Genomic DNA, 20,164 nt, shown 5'->3' on the forward strand with positions numbered 1-20,164 from the left:
TGCTCTTGGCACATCCTTTAATCGTGTGAGAGGGATGCACATCTGAACCCCACCCCCACACACACTTCAGCAAGTGGCCCCAAGAGTTGTTCCATGGCTGTGCACACTGCTGCATAACTTGCAAGCCTACTTGTCTTTGTTGCAGTCCTCCAGCTTGCTTCCCAAGATAAACATCTCCAGTCAGTAGGTGGGATATTTCTGCATCACAGCACCACCATAATTTCAAATTGTGCTTCTTTGGCTTGTTTGTAATGAGTTGCGAGAAAGGACAGCACCTCAGAAACGTAACTCACCAACTGCTGGTCAGACCGAAGAATGTAGCAGCTTCTGCACAAACAAGGTTCAAATACCTGTAATGGTTGCTAGCTAGCTTGGCAAATCACTCTTCTCTCCTGTCATGTGGCTTTGTCACTGAACCTTAAATTGCAATGTCCTAAAATCATCTCAGCTGCATCAGGGCACAGAAGTATGACTGCTCCAAACATACCGCCCACAGTCCCTGTAGCACAGCTGATTGGCATGAAACACACCAGGTCCATCTAGGGTAGCACTGTGTATTGTAACTGGCAGTTGCATATTTGGATTCCTCCCTCAGGGTTCACGATGGTCACTCACACACAATTGCAGGGATGTTGCTGGTCTCCCACCAGAGGGCACAGACCCCACCTCAGCACTGTGCAGTGGGGAGTAAGACTGGTTGTAGACTACCTTTTACCATTTCTTCTTGTCACATTACCCACTATCTTGGTACCTTCACTGGCAGGTGAGTGAGGTTCAGAAAACTGTTCAGTACCACATATCCCACCTCTTCATCTTTTTGCTCTCGCCACCTGGAACCAAGCTCCAACACCCCTATTCTGGGCTGTATCCCAATAGAGAAAAAAATGAGGAAAAGACCAGAGATGTACTGCAGATGGTTGAGTCACTGATGTCAGGCTTACTGAAGCTAACATGTTGTGGTTGCTGCTGTTGTACTTATTTTGGCTTTGTTCTACTGGCTAAAATCCCTGCTTATCTGAAGTCCGATGCTTCTGAATGTTTTACTTGTTCAAAACACTAGGTCTAATATCGTGGGAGGGGCTGGTTTCATCTGCCCTAACTCAGGAGCACAGAACTATATAATGCCTGAGATTTGTTTTTAGATACTACCATGATCTGGGGAAACAAAACTGTAGTTTCCAAAGAGAAACAGGGTGTCCTTCCCCATGCCAAAGAGCTTAAAATGGGCATGGGATAGATACTCATAGGAAGCCCATTCATCTTTAGTAATTCTCTACCCTCTGTCATATTTTTATTAACAACAAATATAACTGGTAAAGGGCCATATTTGTGGATATCTCATGTGCCAGAGTCCAGACAAGAGTTTGACAACACGGGCATAGCTGGTAGTGCAATAGTTTGCTTTTTTGTTTAATTTATTTAGTACATTTCTATACCACCCATACAGAAGTCCCTGAGTGGTTCACAATCTAAAAGTCACTATTAAAACATGAACAATTTAAAAATACAAATAAAAACTCAAAATAAACCCAAAGTTTTAAAACTATAAACAAAAAGCCTGGCTTAACAGGTTTGTTTTGTTCCAGAGTCCCGGGGCAACTCTAGAAAAGGCCCCGTTTCAAGTTGCCACTGCATAAAGGTGTTTATGTACCTGGGGGTGAAAATTCACTCCAAAATCCGAATGAGGGTTAAACAGATCACATGAATATAAGTTTATACTAAAGATTTTCAATTTTGCTTCCTTAATATATTTCATGCTGCTACCTTAATTTATTTCATGTAACAGCAAGGAGATTCAAACAATGCCCTAGTGATTCCTTCTAAGGACGGAAGGGTGGGAGAATAACTTCAATAAGGTAAACAGCACAGCCGATCTATTTGCTCTCATCTCCCCCGCCCCCATATAATGAAAGCACACGCATTAACACAGAACAATTTCTTCATTTGCAAAAATACTTCAGTTTTGACAAAGTAGCTCCAACAGAAGGCAATACAAGCACCGCTTCTCAGCCACTCAGTTAACTCAAGTCCTTAATCAACGACTACCCTACAAACATTGTTTCTAATACACATAATATCCCATAATAATTTAATCAATTATTTTTTCTTGATTCACACTTGGTTGAAGGGACATTTTCCCACCAAGACTTGGTTGAAGGGACATATTTTCCCACCAAGAGGCACAGTGGGCTGCAGAGGGTAGAGGAGATCAGCGAAAAATCAGTCCCATATTTTAGGGAATATTTTATTTCTACCCCACTGCACATGCAAAACCTTTTTGGCATGCGCAACATTAATCTGGATGTCAGTCACTGATTTTTTAATGGTGTTTGCCTCTATTGTGTTGCTTTTCTGCTACAATGGAACATTAGAAAGCTGCTTTATACAGAATCAGATCATTGGTCCATCTAGCTCAGGCCTGCTCAACTTTGGCCCCCCAGCTGTTTTTGGACTACAACTCCCACAATCCCCAGCCACAGTGGCCAATAGCCAGGGATTATGCGAGTTGTAGGCCAACATCTGCAGGAGGGCCAAAGTTGAGCAGGCCTGACTAGCTTGATATTGTCTAAACTGACTGGCAGCAACTTTCCAGGGTTTCAGTTATAAGTCTTTCCCAGGTCACCTGGAGTTGCCAGGGATTCAACCGGCAATTTCCTATATACAAAACAGATGCTCTACCACTGACTGTATAGGTTTGGGCCAACACAGATTCCTGATGAAAGAAAGTGCTCTGGGATGACACAGAGGTAAGTCAGAGTTTCTGCCATTTCTATTCCATGGACGAGATTTGCACGATGTCGTATCTAACAGGGAGTTATGAGGACAGATAACAGCTCATCCTCCTGTACTTATGGAATCTTAAGTTGACATGCAACAACCTGTGCAACAGTATAACTGTCATTGCATCCCTTTTGACTGCTTCTTTCATCCTAAAATATGGGTGATCCGTAGATGTTTTCAGGGGTAAAAGGAAATTATATTTCTCACAGACAGACACAAAAGTAGCAGTGTTGTTTCATGCACACTCTAGGATAAGATGCAACACCTTTTATTTGACTATATTCTGCTGACAAAATAGAATGCAAGCTTTCGAACCTCACAAAACTGTTTCCTGGGAACATAATCCGATATATAAAACATGTCTGAGCAATCAGCTATGTAATGTGTGTGATGGATGAGGTTCCAAGACTATACTTATTTTTAAAAGTCTCTATGATGTATGATGTCCAAAAGAAATGAGAATCCGATGACCATAATAAGCATTATTCAGGAAAACAGCCACCATATTAATGTTAGAAAAATAATCTATTCACCTTTCACCTGTACACTTTCAGAAAATTCTAACACTACCTCCAATGGAATGCCCACACACTTGCACTACTTAAATTTTATTTAAATCAATTAAAATTAAGCGGGCTGTGTACAGATTGCAGCTTAAATGTTCCTAGAATTGTCAGTATTAAAAGATAATTACAAATCACCTTGTATGTTTTCATAAATCAAACTGAATAAGAAGCATTACAAAGCAATGTTTATTTATTATTATTTATTTATGTATTCGATTTTTATACCGTCCTTCCAAAATGGCTCAGGGCGGTTTACAATTAAAAACAGAAATCATTAAAAACAATTAAAACAGAAATACAAATATAAACACCCAATTTAAAACATCTTAAAAAACAATTAAACTATCAGAACAATTAAAACCTGGAAAACCAGATTAACATTAAAATAATTAAAATTAATTAAAAACCTTGACAGGCCAGGCCAAACAGATGGGTTTTAAGGGCTCTCTTGAAGGTCTTTAAGGGCTCTCTTGAAGGAATTAAGATTATGAATTTCTGCTGGGAGTGCATTCCACAACCCAGGAACAGCTACAGAGAAAGCCCGCCTCTGAGTCGCCACCAAACGAAGCAGTGGTAACTGGAGACGGACCTCCTCAGATGACTTAACGTGCAGTGGGGATCATGTAAAAGAAGGCACTCTCTAAGATATCTCGGACCCAAGCCATTCAGGGCTTTAAAGGTAATAACCAGCACTTTGTATTTTGCCCGGAAACATATCGGCAGCCAGTGCAACTGTTCCAAAACAGGCATCATATGGTCTCTCCGGGTTGCCCCAGAGACCAATCTGACTGCCGCATTCTAAACTAACTGAAGTTTCCAGACTATGTACAAAGGCAGCCCCACGTAGAGCGCATTGCAATAGTCAAGCCGGGAGGTTACCAGCTGATGCACCACTGTTTTGAAGTCATCCTCTTCAAGGAATGGGCGCAGCTGTCGAATCAGCCAAAGCTGATAGAAAGCATTCCTGGCCATGGCCTCCACCTGAGATACCAGTGTAAGGCCTGGGTCCAGGAGTACTCCCAAGCTGCGCACTTGCTACTTATGGGGGAGTGTAACCCCATCCAGCACAGGAAGATCTAACTCACCCCTCAGATTCTGAGCCTCCACAATGAGCACCTCCGTCTTGCTTGGATTCAGCTTCAATTTGTTAACCCTCATCCAGGCCATTACTGCCCACAGGAAGGCATTTAGAGAATGAGTGCCATTTCCTGAAGATGAAAAGGAGAAGTAGATTTGGGTGTCATCAGCATACTGATAACACCCAGCACCAAACCTCCTGATGACCTCACCCAGCGGTTTCATGCAGATGTTAAAAAGCATTGGTGACAGAATGGAGCCCTGAGGGACTCCATATAACAGCTCCTGTTTTGAGGAGCAACTGTCACCAAGCTCCACCATCTGGAATCTACCTGACAGGAACAGAACCACTGCAAAGCAGTGCCCCCTACCCCCAACTCCCCCAGGCGATCCAGAAGGATACCATGGTTGATGGTATCGAACGCTGCCAAGAGATCCAGAAGAACCAGCAGAGTCACACTCCCTCTGTCAATTCCTCGGTCAATTGAAGGTCAACCATCAGGCCAACCAAGGTTGTCTCAATCCCATAGCCACCTCTAAAGCCAGTTTGAAATGGGTCTAGATAATCAGTTTCCTCCAAGACTGCCTGTAGCTGGTCGGCCACCACCCTCTCAATCACCTTGCCCAACCAAGGGAGATTGGAGATTGCCTTGTAGCTGTCCATCACTAAAAGCTAAAATGTTAAAGCTAAAACCTTATAATATCTTGATCATATGATTTTATTTTTAAGATTTATAATTTGCCTATTGAGCACTCAAGTCAATTAAAGTTCACCAACAATAACCACACACAAAACTCGTGGGTTTGTTTTTTTAAGACAATAATTAAATGGTAGGTATAGCCAAGACACTGATATCTCTCAGCAGTTACTCAGGCACACCACAACCCAGAGCACATTTTGATATAGGCTTTGTACTTTCTGTCAGGGTGGATTTGATTTAAATCAAACTGATTTAAATCACTAGCAGGGTGGATAAAAATAAAAAAAAATCCGATTTAAATCAAAAAAATCCAATTTAAATAAAAAAAATCAGATTTTTTTGATTTAAATCGGATTTTATTGATTTTTATCCACCCTGCTAGTGATTTAAATCATGATTTAAATCAGTTTGATTTAAATCAAATCCACCCTGCTTTCTGTGCCTTTGTTGATTGCATGGCTGTCATAATTTCAACTTCTTTTTTTAGAATTAACACAAATTGCTCAAATTCTCAACTGTGTTAATGTTTTATAAATACACAAAATAATTTGGAATTTATAGATTAAATTGCAATAGCAGCAGCAAAAGTCTCATGACATTAATGCTTCACCACTGAAAAGGGTAATCAACTTGCTCTCAATATATATTTTATTTATTTTTACATTTATATCCCACTCTTCCTCCAAGGAGCCCAGAGTTGTGTACATGGTTATGTTTATACCTCACCTAACACACACGGTTGTGGCAGGTGTGGCAGAGAAATGAGTGACTGGACCAGAGTCACCCAGTGAGTTTCATGGCCAAATGGGGATTTGAACTCTGGTCTCCTCGGTTTTAGTCCAACACTCTAACCACTATACTACACCAGTTCTCATATGTACCAGTATAGGGGAGACAGCAACTTAAACCACCATTATCTTTGAAAGATTCACATACAACTTTTCATCTTCCAGATATAGATTCTTACAGAACAGCAATACACAAGTGGTTTTCAAGTCTACTTAATCTACCAGAAATGTAACTCATCCAAGTTCTCCTATCTGGTATTTAAGAAAGTACCTCCGACATGAACCCCACCACCTACCGAGATCATCAGGAGAAGTCCAGCTGCAGTTACCATTGGCTTATTTGGTGGTGACTTGAAACCAGGCCTCCTCCATAGCCACCTAGGACTTTGGAACATACCCCCATGTCAGAATAAGGGCTTCCCCATCTCTGGCTACCTTTAAGAAAGCTTTAAAGACACACCTATTTCTTCAGGCTTTTAGTTTTGGTATTTCTTAACTGTTTGGTTTTAATATTATTTATGTAAACTGCCTGAAGATATTTTATATCCAACAAATAATAAATAAATCCATAGTGTTCAGGTATTTCTGCAGAACACATGACAGATAACTTCCTACATTTCACCAATCTACTAAGTATTGATTAATATGTAGAACTTTCTGAAGAACAGAGAGATTACTTCATCCAACTGTGAACCCTATTTAGCAGCTATCATGATTCCTACCAGAGCCAGAGGGGAGCTCACTGGGGTTGAATCCTTGTCTGTAAGGATTCACAGTAGGCTGCCACCATCCACTTTATTTTGACTGGGAAAACCTATTCTCCATGTAAGGTTCCGGGGGAGGGGGAGGAGAGTGTCAAAACCCACCCAAAAGGGGCTGAGCAGTCCTAGGACCCCAGAGGCGTGTGACTAAGGCAGACCCAAAATGAAGAGAAGTGCACTTCAGCAACAAGGTATGCAATAAGAACAACTGTCTTTTCATAAAACAGAATGTAAGAGAGAGTTTTCATTAACCTGGCAATGCAGATTCCAAGCAATCGGTAAAGAAAAATAACTTCCCCAATATGTTTGACTTGGTCCTAACTTCTTACTTACAGGCTGTGGCATTCCCATATCCCCAGGAGCTCTCAGCCTTCTGCTTCCTCAGAGGCCTCCTGGGACAGACTAACCAAAGCTTCTGCTGGTGGCCTAGACAGAAATCCCCACCCAGTCCTCTGGATTGGTCCCTTTGATTTGAACTTCCTGGGCTTTTTAAGCCTACTATCCAGTAGGCTTATGAGATCACCCAGCATTTGTTTGTGTGTGTGTCCCATCAACTTCACAACGCCTTTAGGCGTCACAGCAGAACACAGTCTCCAGGGACTGGCTCCAACTGGTAGGATCCTGAATCAAACTCCTTACAACCCGGGTCAAGTCTGCTGAACACAAACCTGCAGAAGCAATGTGTGCAGACCACAATTGTTTTTTTGCTGCAAGCACTTGATTCCAAGAAGCTCACCTGAGCCTTTCACATGCTTTGTGTAATATATAATGTTAATGTGGGACAGAATTCAGATAAACATGTATACATTTCCAGCCAATACAGGCTTCAAATCTGCATTAGTAAATTTTAAAACAATCTCAGTTTAAGCCTCAAGTGTGAATATGTCTATTGTCTTTTCTGATTCACCTTGAGTAACCCTAGCCCATATTTTTCAGCAGCAGAACAAGTCTTTCTCAACTTTTCAGAAGCACAGAACTATTAAAAACAACCTAGTGACAGCCTAGGCTGCATGCCAAACATGCCCTGTGGTCTTAGGCAGCATCTAGCTTACTTGGTGCAGAGCCCATAGCAATCTCTGTATTACTCAGCCTACAAGCAGACATTCAGACAAGAAAAGATGGGTTCTATACAGGATATAGTGTTTGGCTCAGCCATAAAGAAATACAATGGAGAACAATCCACACAACCTGTTGCCCATTCTGGCTTAAAACCCAAGAAAACCTTCTTTTAGAGTTTTGCAGACCTTCAAGAGAAATTAAACAGCATCTTAAGAAGAACAAACCTATAATGCTGGCTTATACAGACTGAACAGATCCCTTGAACCTCCATCATTGTATGATTCTCCTGCTTATATCATTGCATATATTTGGCAGTTACAAGACTTCCCATCTAACTGCAGGTGCTGGAAACATTTACAGTATTATTTGGTTCATCTGTGCGCTCAGACTTGACTACCTTAATTGAATGAAGCTTTTCATTTTGTTTTCTATGGCACCCTGAAGATCTTTGTGAGGACAAAGTCTGAAGTCTGTATTCTTGATCATCATAACTTGCTCCAATAATATACATGACCCAATTTGTGTCTCAAGGTCAATTCTCATGTTACTTACTACTTTCAGACAAGCAGACCTACACTTACGTATAAACATGTGCACTTTACATCAACACATGAGGAGCCTTGCTGAGTCAGACCAAGTGAAGTCCAGCCTCTGTCTCTGTCCGCAAGTAGAACATGAAGGCTAACCCACTCTTGAGTGTTACTCCCCAGCAACCAGTATTCAATGGCATACTATCTACGAACCTCAAGATAATATACAGCCATCAAGATTAACAGCCATTGATAGACTTATCCACTATGAAAGTCTAATCCCTTTTTAAAGCTAGTGGCCATCACTATACCTTGTTACAATGAACTGCATAACTTAAATATATATTGAAGAAGTCTGTTCCGATTCTTCTGTCTATCAATTTCACTGGGTAATCAAGTTCTAGTATTATGAGAGAGGGACAAAGACTTATCTATCCACAACATGTATTGTTTTATAAATCTCTATCACATCCCCACTTAACATTTTTCTAAAATGGCCCTAAATATTTTAATTTCCATTATTGGAAAGATGTTCCAATCACCTAATCATATTGGTTGCCCAACATGTTTTTTCTACTGGTTTACCAGCTTTGTGTTATGAGGTGCCCAAAGCTATACTACTCCAAGTGTAACGACATATAGATTTGAATAAGGTCATTACAGTACTATCAGTTTCATTTTTGAGCCCCTTTCCTAGCACGATTTGCCCCACACCCCACCGCTGCTACAAACCAAGTATTTTTAGTGAATTAGCTGCCACAGCCTCAACCTCAATATCTCTTTCCTTTTTTGTCACTGCCAGCTCAGAATCCATCCATGTATACATGAAGTTAGCATTTGCACCATCTTACACTAATTTATACTGAACCTCAATTGCCTTTTTTGCCCTCTGAAGCTTTTTTCAGCCCATCTGTGTTTGCACCATACCAGTAATTTTGGTATTATCTGCAAATTGGGCCACCATAGTGCTCACCTGTAAAGGATTGTGTGTCAACAAATTCAACACACACCCAATAAAGATTCAGGGAACCCCAGAACCTCAATTACAGCAATTGTATCTGAAGTTGGAACTCACTTGGTATTTTTTCATGGGGGAAAATGACATCAGAGTGTCACCTGTAACTATGATCAAATGCAGTTCTGAGTCATAAAGCAAACTGAGAAAGTTTGGGACTGAAGTGTTTTTTTGTTTTTGGTTAATATGTCAAGAAGTACATGGATGGCAAAATTAGCTTTCTGGCAGCTATCAGGGTGGCGAAATATTTATTTATTTATTTATTTTTACATTTTATATCCTGTTCTTCCTCCAAGGAGCCCAGAGCAGTGTACTACATACTTAGGTTTCTCCTCACAACAACCACCCTGTGAAGTAGGTTAGGCTGAGAGAGAGTGACTGGCCCAGAGTTACCCAGCTAGTTTCATGGCTGAATGGGGATTTGAACTCGGGTCTCCCCGGTCCTAGTCCAGCACTCTAGCCACTACACCATGCTGGCTTGTGTGGTGTATACTAGGACTGAAAACTTTAATCAGCAGACAATGAGCATGATTCAGCCAAAGTAAAGTACTTAACTCAGTTAAATGAGAAAAAGGTTAAGAACATGTTTAGCTTTCCCACTGAAAACAAAAAAATTAGCTTTGGCTGGATTAAAATTGATCAGCATGAGTTAGCCAACTAATCGGTGGAAATGCAAGTGAATGGCACAATGTTTTTTTTAAAAAAGATTATTTTGATTCTGTGATTTTGACAGAAACATATGAAGGATTACCATTCCTTCCAATGACCAGTGGTATCTTATTACATTGCAAGTTCTTACATCTCCTTCAATTTCTCAAAAAGGGCCCTATTCCAATTTTTTGAAGAAGTCTGCTCTCAAAAATAACTGTTTACAATAATAATATACTGAACATCAAGTACCAAACATTTTTTTAAAAAAGATAAAGAGGTCATTCACACAATCAAAAACTGTATTACCCAGGTTTGGTAGCTGTGTGCTCCCTATTTTTGGTCGTGTGGAAGCAAAATGCAAACCTGGGTAGAAGTGATTGTGTGGAAGCAAAGTCGCAAGAAAAATTACCAAGGTTTCCCTCCTACCTTGCTTCCACACCATCACTTCTACTCAGGTTTTCCTCTTACCTTGCTTCCACACAATTGAAAATTAGGGATACACATAGCTCCAAAAACCCAGTAGATCAGTTTTTCATTGTGTGAATGACCTCAGAGACTGCAACAGAGAGCAAAGCCTATTCTATGAATAGCTGGTTATTATGAAAGTAAGTTTTCATACTGGAATGATGTTTATAGGCCACATATGCTAAATGAACATGAAAAGTCAAAGCTTCATCTACCAGTTACCAACAAACAGAAGTTGCTTCATGACTGAGCATGCATCAGTCACAATGAGCTATCCTTAAAGAGTCCAAAGTCACAGAACTGATCCCTACAAATACATTTTTTAAAAAATACCATAATGGGCTTATTTGTGTTTGACTGACTGAATGCCTCCAACTTGTCTATCCTTGGCCAAGGTCCATAAACCTAACGATAGTCAGTTAAGACCTCAACCAAGTCAAGATCTGATTTAGTAAAGCCAGCCTTAGTGAGGGGATAAGTTCCTCAGCCGCTTGCCATATTCTGAGATATCACACTTTTAGAAATTCATCTCAAATTTAAGAATCAAACTGAAAAAAAAGGCATATGAGGTATATATTACACAGAGAAATGTATATTAAAAAATTATACCCACCACCACACGCAGATAAACTTAACATACAGTCCTTTTTACGCATAGATCAGTCTGAGGCATAAACACTTTCTTACTCCCTTGTGTAGTCACAGGAAAAAAGAGCAGTATTTAAGACTCAAACACTACATCTGTTCCAAACAGGCGACATTCAGATGTATAGTTTTTTCAGGACAACAAAATACTTGGTGAATTCCAAGTTCAGGCACAGTCATCATCACTCAGGTGTTATATGAGTTCTCAAAAGCAATAATCTTATTTTATATCTGCTCACACAAGTTACTTCTGGTTCAAAATAAAACATGTACAAGCAGTAATATATGTTTGAGAGACACAGCACACACATAAAGAGAAATCTTTATGTTTTCATAGCACTTATACAATTTTTGGCAGAACCTCAAGTACCTGTGCCATATTTCAGTTGACGGTTCATGTGGCTAACCCAACACTCTTCTTGTGATGGAATCCACATAAACAGACCCCAACATTCTTCCACACATGATCAAGTAAATAGGACTTAGCATGGGGGCTAATAAAGACAGGCCCGATTTTCAATTGTCACTGTGGTCACCAGGGGCTGGAAGCAAGTTTAGCCCCACACTCCAATAATGCATGATTTCCAGTTCCCCTTAAGTGGGTTGTTAAGAGCACTCTTTTAGATTCTTTCCTATGGGGGGAAAAGCAGCACACCATGCCTGGAAATAATATTGCAATATGGGAACAACGTTGAGCCCATTTACAGCAAGTGCTGTTGCCCAGGGCATGTCTATGTATATATACAGAGACCAGGGGTGTAATGGAAGGGAGACACACAGGGACGGAGCGCCGGTACTTCGCTTCTCTGGCTGCTGGGGTCGGCATGGCCATGGGGGCGGTCATGGAGAGCGCCTGCAATTCTGAATTTGCAACTACATCACGGACAGAGACACCCTCATCTTTATCAGAAACACTGTACTTGTTATTCTCTATAACATGGCAAAGCAAGTTAAGAGGGAAAAGATGGATAAACAACCGCACCCCGCCCCTCCTCGCCTTCCTGAAAAAACACTCGAATTAAGCTGTCGTCGAAGTTCTCGCACACTTTGAAAGAATGGCGGGAGGGGAGGGGCTGCGAATGGCAGCTGCTGCAGACCGGGCTGGCCAGCCTGGCTGACAGCGAGGATTCCCCCTGGCGCTGTGTTAGGCTGCCCAGTAGCGCCGGGTCATTCAGGTTTTCCTCCTCCTCCCCCAGCCCAGAAAGGAGGAAGCTCCACCGAGATCCCCTTTCCTTTGACACCAGAGCTCAGCGGCACAACTTCGACCTTCCAGCTGTTGTTGGTTGGACAACTCCCATCACTCCCGTTTACTAGCCACTCTGGCTAGGAATGATGGGACCGACAGGCCAGCAACAGCTGGCGGCGGACCCAAGTTACGCAGCCCTACTTCAAACGGTCCAGCCCAGCAACCGCCCCCCTCCCTCTCCCCCTTTCCGAGTCCGACTACACGACCTTGGGGTAGATCCTTGCCCACCAAGAAGCCGGGGGCCTTTTACCTCGCATCACACATCAGGTGCAGATCCTTATTTATGGGGCGCCATCAGCGCCGCAGGAGACCTTTTTGGCAGAGCGTTAACCATGAAGCAACGAACAACCCCACCGCAAGACCACCAGTCCCCGCGCGGGAGAGTCTCACTCACCTGCCGAGCTCCCGGCCGGGGCTGAGGCTGTAGCGCTCCTGGAAAGGCTCCACCAAGATAGGAGTCCGAATTTCCGTCAAGAGCCCCCCGCGCCGCTGCTGGTGGGGCGCCCGGCTACCCCGGGAGCGGGTCGGGGGCCGCGGCGGCTTCTCCTCGGGACTCATGGCGAGGGAGAGCCGTGGAGGGGCGCAGGCGGCGAGCGCCCTCAAGTCCTCGCCTTGCTTTCGCGCGTTACCGATGCCGCAGGAAAAGGAAACGAGGGACGAAGGTAGAGGAGCTCGCCAGGGCTCCTGGCGGCGGCGGCGTCAGTCTGCCTCCCGCTTCGCTTGACTGGGGGGAATTCGAGCCAGCAAGGGAGAGCGGCGGGCAGGCGGCGGCGCTGTGCAAGCGGGAGCGGCCGCACGCGCTCTGCGGACGGGCAGTTGGAGACGGAGCAGGAGCCACGCCTCCCTGTCTCGATCCCGCCCCGCTCCGTCCCGTGCAATCCCAACCCCACCGCTTCACCTGCGGGGAGGGAAAGGCTGCGCAAAACACGCACGCAGCGCGAGGCCTCTCGGGGCGTGGGGAGAGGCGTTGGCTTCGCGGTTGGGCAGCGCCACCTGCCGGCCGAGTTATGTGAGCGCGGGCAGGCACTGGCACCATCGAGGCTCGGCTCACCTCACAGGCTACGCCAGGGCCGGATTAAGGGCAACTGTTGCCTTAAGCACAGCCCAACAATGGTGCCCCCCTAGGCCCCCTCCATTGCTTAACTGACAAGACATTAAGACTCAAGCAAATTGTTTACTTATACCTTAATATTTATTTAAATTTTTAAAAGTTTTCTTCGAGATTTTTTAAGGTAAAACAAAACAGTTCCACTGCCTATAATTTCTTATAAATAGCCGCAATAGAAGGAATGATTGAGAAAAATATTTCATCTTCAAGGTCAGACATCATATCATACGACCATCTTTTCCGTGAAGTTTTATCAATATTTTGTATTGCTCTTTACAGCAATCTTTCGCAAATCAATGACTTTTTACTTTAGATACATTGTTTAGTAGTTTCTCAAAATTTTAGTTGCTCGCCGAGCCAAGGAAAACGATTTTTTTAACAATGCAGAGTAAAGTCGAACATGGCAGATACAAACAATTACCAAAAATCGACTAAAGTTGAGTGTGGCAGTGAAATGCAAGGTGACAATAAGGGAGGCGAAAAGAGAGTTTGAGGAACATTTAGCTAAAAGTATCAAGAGGGATAATAAAAACTTCTTTAAATACATCAGAAGCAAGAAACCTGCCGAAGAGGCTGTTGGACCATTAGACAGGGAGGGAGTGAAAGGGATTATTAAGGAGGATATGGAGGTTGCAGAGACGCTCAATGAGTTCTTTGTGTCCATCTTCACGGCAGAGGATACAGAGCATATAGCTGTTCCTGAACCAGACTTTTTAGGGAAGGAGGCTAAAGAACTGAGGCAGATAGAAGTGACAAGAGATGATGTTCTAAACTGTCTGGAAAAACTGAAAACTAACAAATCGCCAGGGCCAGATGGCATCCATCCAAGATTAGTGCTGTGCACGAACCGGTCCGGAGGCCATGTTAGAGGCCTCCAAACCGGTTTGGAACCTGGCCGGTCCGGAGGTCCAGCACTGGGGGGGGTCCAGCTTTAAGGGTGGGGGGGTAGTGCTTACCCCTCCCGCCGCTCTTCCCCCTCCGGCGCTGCAGGTAAAAGTGAAGTTTTGGGGGTGGCAGCGTTCCTCCCTGCCGCCCCTGCCCCTGTTGTTGCCTGGAAGTTGTTTAAAATACCAGCACGCATGCACCCGTTGCGGCACACACGCGCCCATCGCTGCTGTGTGACATGTGCGGCAACTTCCAGGCAACGACAGGGGCAGGGGCAGCAGGGAGGAACGCTGCCACCCCCAAAACTTCACTTTTACCTGCAGCGCCGGAGGGGGAAGAGCGGCTAGACTCCCCAGTGCCGGACCACGCCTACGTGGTTCCAGGCACACCACTATCCAAGAGTCCTCAAAGAACTCAAATATGAAAATTTCCAACCTCCTTGCCAAAATATTAAACTTATCCCTGCAATCAGGCTCTGTTGCAGAGGACTGGAAAGTAGCAAATGTAACACCGATTTTCAAAAGGAGATCCAAGGGTGATTTTGGAAATTACAGGCCGGTTAGCTTAACGTCCGTTCCAGGAAAATTGATGGAAAGCATCCTCAAGGATAAAATTATAAAGCACATAGAAGAACAGGCCCTGTTTGGGGTGAACCAGCATGGCTTCTGCAAAGGTAAATCTTGCCTCACAAACCTTTTGGAGTTCTTTGAGAGTGTCAACAAGTGTGTGGATCAAGGTGATTCTGTTAGAGGTTGTTGATTTTTACCCACAATAGGTAAAACAGCAGAGCACTAAGGAATGAGCACACACTCCAGTTACAGAGTAGGTAGCAGAGGATGGTTTGGATATTGCAGCTATTTAAAGAAAACACATGGAGATCCTTGTATGACTAAACACTAAATATTTATTGGTTAAATACACTTAGATAGGAAAGACCTATCTCTAATCTAAAGGACTACATAGTGGATAGGTAAGGAGAGAGAGAGATGTTTCCATCTGCTCTCTAGGAGGAAAGGAAGGATTGTGACTCAGCACAGGAAGTGCTGCAGAGTCAGTTCAGGGGTCACAGAGTAAAGGGAGACCTTTACTCACTGTCTCTACTCCCAATGCCCCTAGTGGTCATTAGGACAGTTGGTGCAAAAGGTCGATGCACTGGAAGTTCATCTCCAACAGATTCAGTTGACATAGTATACCTGGACTTCCAAAAAGCTTTTGACAAAGTTCCTTATCAAAGACTCCTGAGGAAACTTAGCAGTTATGGGATAAGGGGACAAGTACATGTGTGGATTGCAAACTGGTTGAAAGACAGGAAACAGAGTGTAGGGATAAATGGAGAGAAGTAAGAAGTGGGATATCCCAGGGATCTGTACTGGGACCGGTGCTTTTTAATTTATTCATAAATGATCTAGAAGTAGGGGTAAGAGCGATGTGGCCAAATTTGTGGATAATACCAAACTCTTTCGGGTAGTGAAATCCAAAATGGATTGTGAGGAACTCCAAAATGATCTCTCCAAACTGGGGGAGTGGGTGACAAAATGGCAAATGTGGTTCAGTGTTGGCAAATGTAAAGTGATGCACATTGGGAAGAAAAACCCCAACTCCAAGTATATGTTGATGGCATCTGAGCTGTCGGTGACTGACCAGGAGAGGGATCTTGCGGTTGTGGTGGACAGCTCATTGAAAGTGTCGACTCAATGTGCGGCAGCTGTGAAAAAAGGCCAATTCCATGCTAGGGATCATTAGGAAGGGGATTGAAAATAAAACTGCTAATATTATAATGCCCTTATACAAAACTATGGTGCGGCCACACCTGGAGTGCTGCGTACAATTCTGGTCACCACATCTAAAAAAGGACATTGTGGAACTGGAAAAGGTGTAGAAAAGGGCAACCAAGATGATCAGGGGTTTGGAGCACCTCTCTTATGAGGCAAGGCTACAACACCTGAGGCTATTTAGTTTAGAAAAATGATGACTGTGGCGAGTCATGATAGAGGTCTATAAAATCATGCATGGTGCAGACAAAGTGGATAGAGAGAAATTCTTCTCCCTCTCACATAACACTAGAACCAGGGGCCATCCCATGAAATTGGTTGCTAGGAAATCTAGGACCAGCAAACCCAAGTAATTTTTCATACAACGCATAATCAATTTATGGAATTCTCTGTCACAAGATGTGGTGACAGCCAGCAACCTGGATGGCTTTGGATAACTTCATGGAGGAGAGGTCTAACAACAACTACTAGTCGGAGGGCTGTAGGCCACCTCCAGCCTCAAAGGCAGGGTGCCTCTGAGTTCCAGTTGTAGGGGAGTAACAGCAGGAGAGAGGGCATGCCCTCAACTCCTGCCTGTGGCTTCCAGCGGCATCCGGTGGGCCACTGTGTGAAACAGGATGCTGGACTAGATGAGCCTTGGGCCTGATCGAGCAGGGCTGTTCTTATGTTCTTAAGTTCAGTGAAAGAGTTAAGGGCATGATAGCTAGGGGCAAAACTCTGTGGTGCCCCCTCTTCCCTTGATGCCCTAAGCACATGCTTGTTTTGCCTTATGGTTAATCCAGGGCTGATAGACGCACATAGTCATAAGTGAAGTGACTAGAATATTGGCCTTGGGCCAGAGAGACATGCGTTCGAATCCCTGATTGGCCATGACAAGTTAGGTGCTGGCCTTTATGCAATCACTAGTTCTCAGCCGTGCCCTAACAAGCTCTGAAGGGGCCTGTGTGCAAGAACTGGAAATGCAAACAGACTAATAACTCTGACAATTATCAGCACTTTCTCCAGACTAGAACTCCCAGGATAGGACTGGTATAAAACATGTATATGTTTGTAGTGTAGATAGATGTCCACCAGCTACATCTCTCCCCAGTGCTCAAGGATGACCCTTTGCCCCCACCTCTGCGGGGCCAGTTATGATATTGCCTGTGGTTTCTCTCTTATGCGCTCATTGTCTCCTTGGTGCCTCCATCACCAAGCTTTAGCCATAAAAGTGTGGAGGGTGCAGGAAAAGGTCTCCTCTTCCTCCTATCCCCAGAATAGATGGGCTAATCATGGCAAAGCAGTTGTCCTCCTTTTAAATATACAAATGAGTTGTAAGGCTGCCAAGTAAGAAGCATCTTTCTGTTCTAGAACAGGAATTTGTAATGGCTGGAGGCAGTCTGAAAGCAAGTGATCCAGAAGATGAGGCAAGCATTTCAGTATCTCTGAATGCCAAATTCATTCACTTCCTTTCTTTGTTTGGCTCTACAAATAACCTTTGGCTAAGGCTTAATTCTAGAGATGATAGGGGGAAAGGTAATATGTTGCCTGAGGAAGTATCTTCACCCTGGAAATGTACCAGCTTGAACAGGAAACTAAAGACAAATGAACAACAATACGACAACCTTCATTTTGGGAATCATCTGCAAAAGCTAAATAAATAAATCATAGATTCTGCCAAGCTTAAGAAAAGAAACTCATAACAACAATTGTGATGCAAGGTACGGAATGATGCAAGGTAAGGAACATAACTTGTTACACTGTTCAGAAAAAGGGAAGCGAAAAACTTCAGACATTAACATCACCAGCACATAGGTAAGTGCTTTATTGCTAAACCATTTAGTTTCTTTCCTAGAGAATGAGAGGCAACACCATCACAACGTGCTTTATTAGTAGGAAATGGCTTGGCTTGAAATGCACAGTTTTCAATCAGTTTAAGAAAACAACAAGCATAACAAAAAGTCTGACAATACACATTGCTGCGTGGTGACAGGAACGGAGTCATCGCACGTGGTCATCACCCACAGGGAGGTAAGTCCCGAATAGGTAAGTCCTTTCTTGCCAAAGCAAATGGCTACTTGGTTTATTTTCTGGCCCACCGGCCTTTTCAAACCAACCACAGAAAACATCTATCATGGTTGAACATTGATCTGACCAGTTTGATTACTGTTTTGCAGACTGAAAAGTGATTTTCCAGTTTACAGCGAACTGAGGGGTGGGCGGTGGGTTTAGCTATGTCTGGTCGGCATGCTTGTTTGCCTCTTCCATATAGTGCTTCTGTCAGCTCCTCAGATCAGTAGACAAGTTGCAAAGCAAGCCCCAGAAGCACCTGGAAAATGGCATATACTCCCACAACTCTCACATACTTTGGACTTGGCTATTGTAGCACATTTGCCAAAAAGATTGGCCACCACTTCCTTAGAGGAACAGCTTATTACACATTTTTATTGACTGATTGGTTGAATGCCTTTGGAAAATGTAAAATCAGGAAAAAGCAAAACAGGGGACTGACGTGAGATTAAATGGTCACATCCTTGTCGTTGGTACTGTATTCTGACTAGCTGGACAAGTCGGGCCACAGTGACACTATTTTAAAATCTTCTGGGCAGGGGACGAGTCTTTCTGCTCTGGAAAGCTGTTCAGCATATAGCTGCTCTTCTGCCAGCTTTACATCATCTGCTTCCTGTCATTCCTGCACCAATCTCTCCTGCCCACACAGCAAGAGTTATTGCTGTTGGGAATTCTCTCTGGTAGGAGAAACCCTTTTTCATTATAGCAGAGTGCACAGAGGCACAACACAGCAGAATTTAGTTAGGCATGCGTGTATGCTGAGAGTAAAGTAACTTGGAGCCAGTTCATAGTTTCAAATCAATATATATTGTATTTATTAGAGAACTCCATTCTAGATAGGAAAGTGAGGAGGAGTTAGGATTTCTAATCTAGCTAGCTAGCTGGATGCAGATGGATTCTCAATCTCTGCACACATGGTGCAGGGAGAGGAGCTTGCATGTTGCAAGGTAGAAGGAACAGGAATAGAAGGGAAGAGGAAGTGCAAAGCAGGAAGTAAGTAAGTTAGTCCCTAAAAGTAGCAATCTACATTCCAAAGGGATAGTGTCAGAGCAGTAGAGAAGGGATGACCAGTGTCTTGACCCTCCAGCCCTCTGACTCACTAGTCTGTCCTCCACTGTCTTTGAGACAAGAGACAGCGCATAGTCCTTCACTTCCAACAATTGCAATGTGCTCATGCATTGGACAAGGCATGGGGCCATTTCTTTTTAGCTGTTTAAAATAAGCCTGCACAACATAAGGCCCGGGGGCAGGATTTGGCCTACGGGGACTATTTTACTGGCCCCCAGGTAGTCTGTAGCAACACAGGAGCTGGAAACTGCCTTATAGAGCCATCCAGTGCATGCTTTCTCAGAAATATGCTCCATGGTGTGCCCAGTGAGGCTTACTCTCATGTAAGCATGCCTAGCATTGCAGCCTGAAAGCAACAACAAATTAGGGAGAGGAGAGAACTTGGCATTTGTTTGGGGCTGGCATGCACTCTAGGGGTCCCACTGATTGAGCAGGGACAGGACATGTTCTCTGGCCATGATCCTTGGTTGAAACTATGGGTCCCTTGACGGGAATAGATCCACATAAGAACATATGAACAGCCCTGCTGGATCAGGCCCAAGGCCCATCTAGTCCAGCATCCCGTTTTGCACAGTGGCCCACCAGATGCTGCTGGAAGCCACAGGCAGGATTTGAGGGCATGCCCTCTCTCCTGCTGTTACTCCCCCGCAACTGGTACCCAGAGGCACCCCACCCCCGAGGCTGGAGGTGGCCTACAGCCCTCCGACTAGTAGCAGTCAATAGACCTCTCCTCCATGAAGTTATCCAAACCCCTCTTAAAGCCATCCAGGTTGTTGGCTGTCACCACATCTCGTGGCAGAGAATTCCACAAGTTGATTATGCGTTGTGTGAAAAAGTACTTCGGTTTGCTGGTCCTAGATTTCCTGGCAATCAATTTCATGGGATGACCCCTGGTTCTAGTGTAATGGGAGGGGGAGAAGAATTTCTCTCTATCCACTTTCTCCACACCATGCATGATTTTATAGACCTCTATCATGTCTCCCCGCAGTCGTCTTTT

General features: G+C 43.8%; 1 protein-coding gene across 2 annotated transcripts in view; it reads right to left on the minus strand.

Annotated features, from left to right (window-relative positions):
• The window catches only part of STK17A (serine/threonine kinase 17a), a 52,517-nt gene extending 39,312 nt beyond the window's left edge, over nt 1-13,205 (minus strand). The window contains exon 1 of one of the 2 annotated variants that reach the window (XM_053260333.1): nt 12,680-13,205. In XM_053260333.1, coding sequence (XP_053116308.1) covers nt 12,680-12,843 — 164 coding nt within the window. In that variant the 5' untranslated portion in view covers nt 12,844-13,205. Of the gene's footprint in view, nt 1-12,535; nt 12,620-12,679 lie in introns of those variants that run through there. The other variant, XM_053260335.1, reaches the window with a different exon arrangement.
• Between the last annotated feature and the right edge of the window lie 6,959 nt (nt 13,206-20,164).

This window comes from Hemicordylus capensis, chromosome 6 (assembly GCF_027244095.1).
Source record: "Hemicordylus capensis ecotype Gifberg chromosome 6, rHemCap1.1.pri, whole genome shotgun sequence".
Lineage (NCBI taxonomy): Eukaryota > Metazoa > Chordata > Lepidosauria > Squamata > Cordylidae > Hemicordylus > Hemicordylus capensis.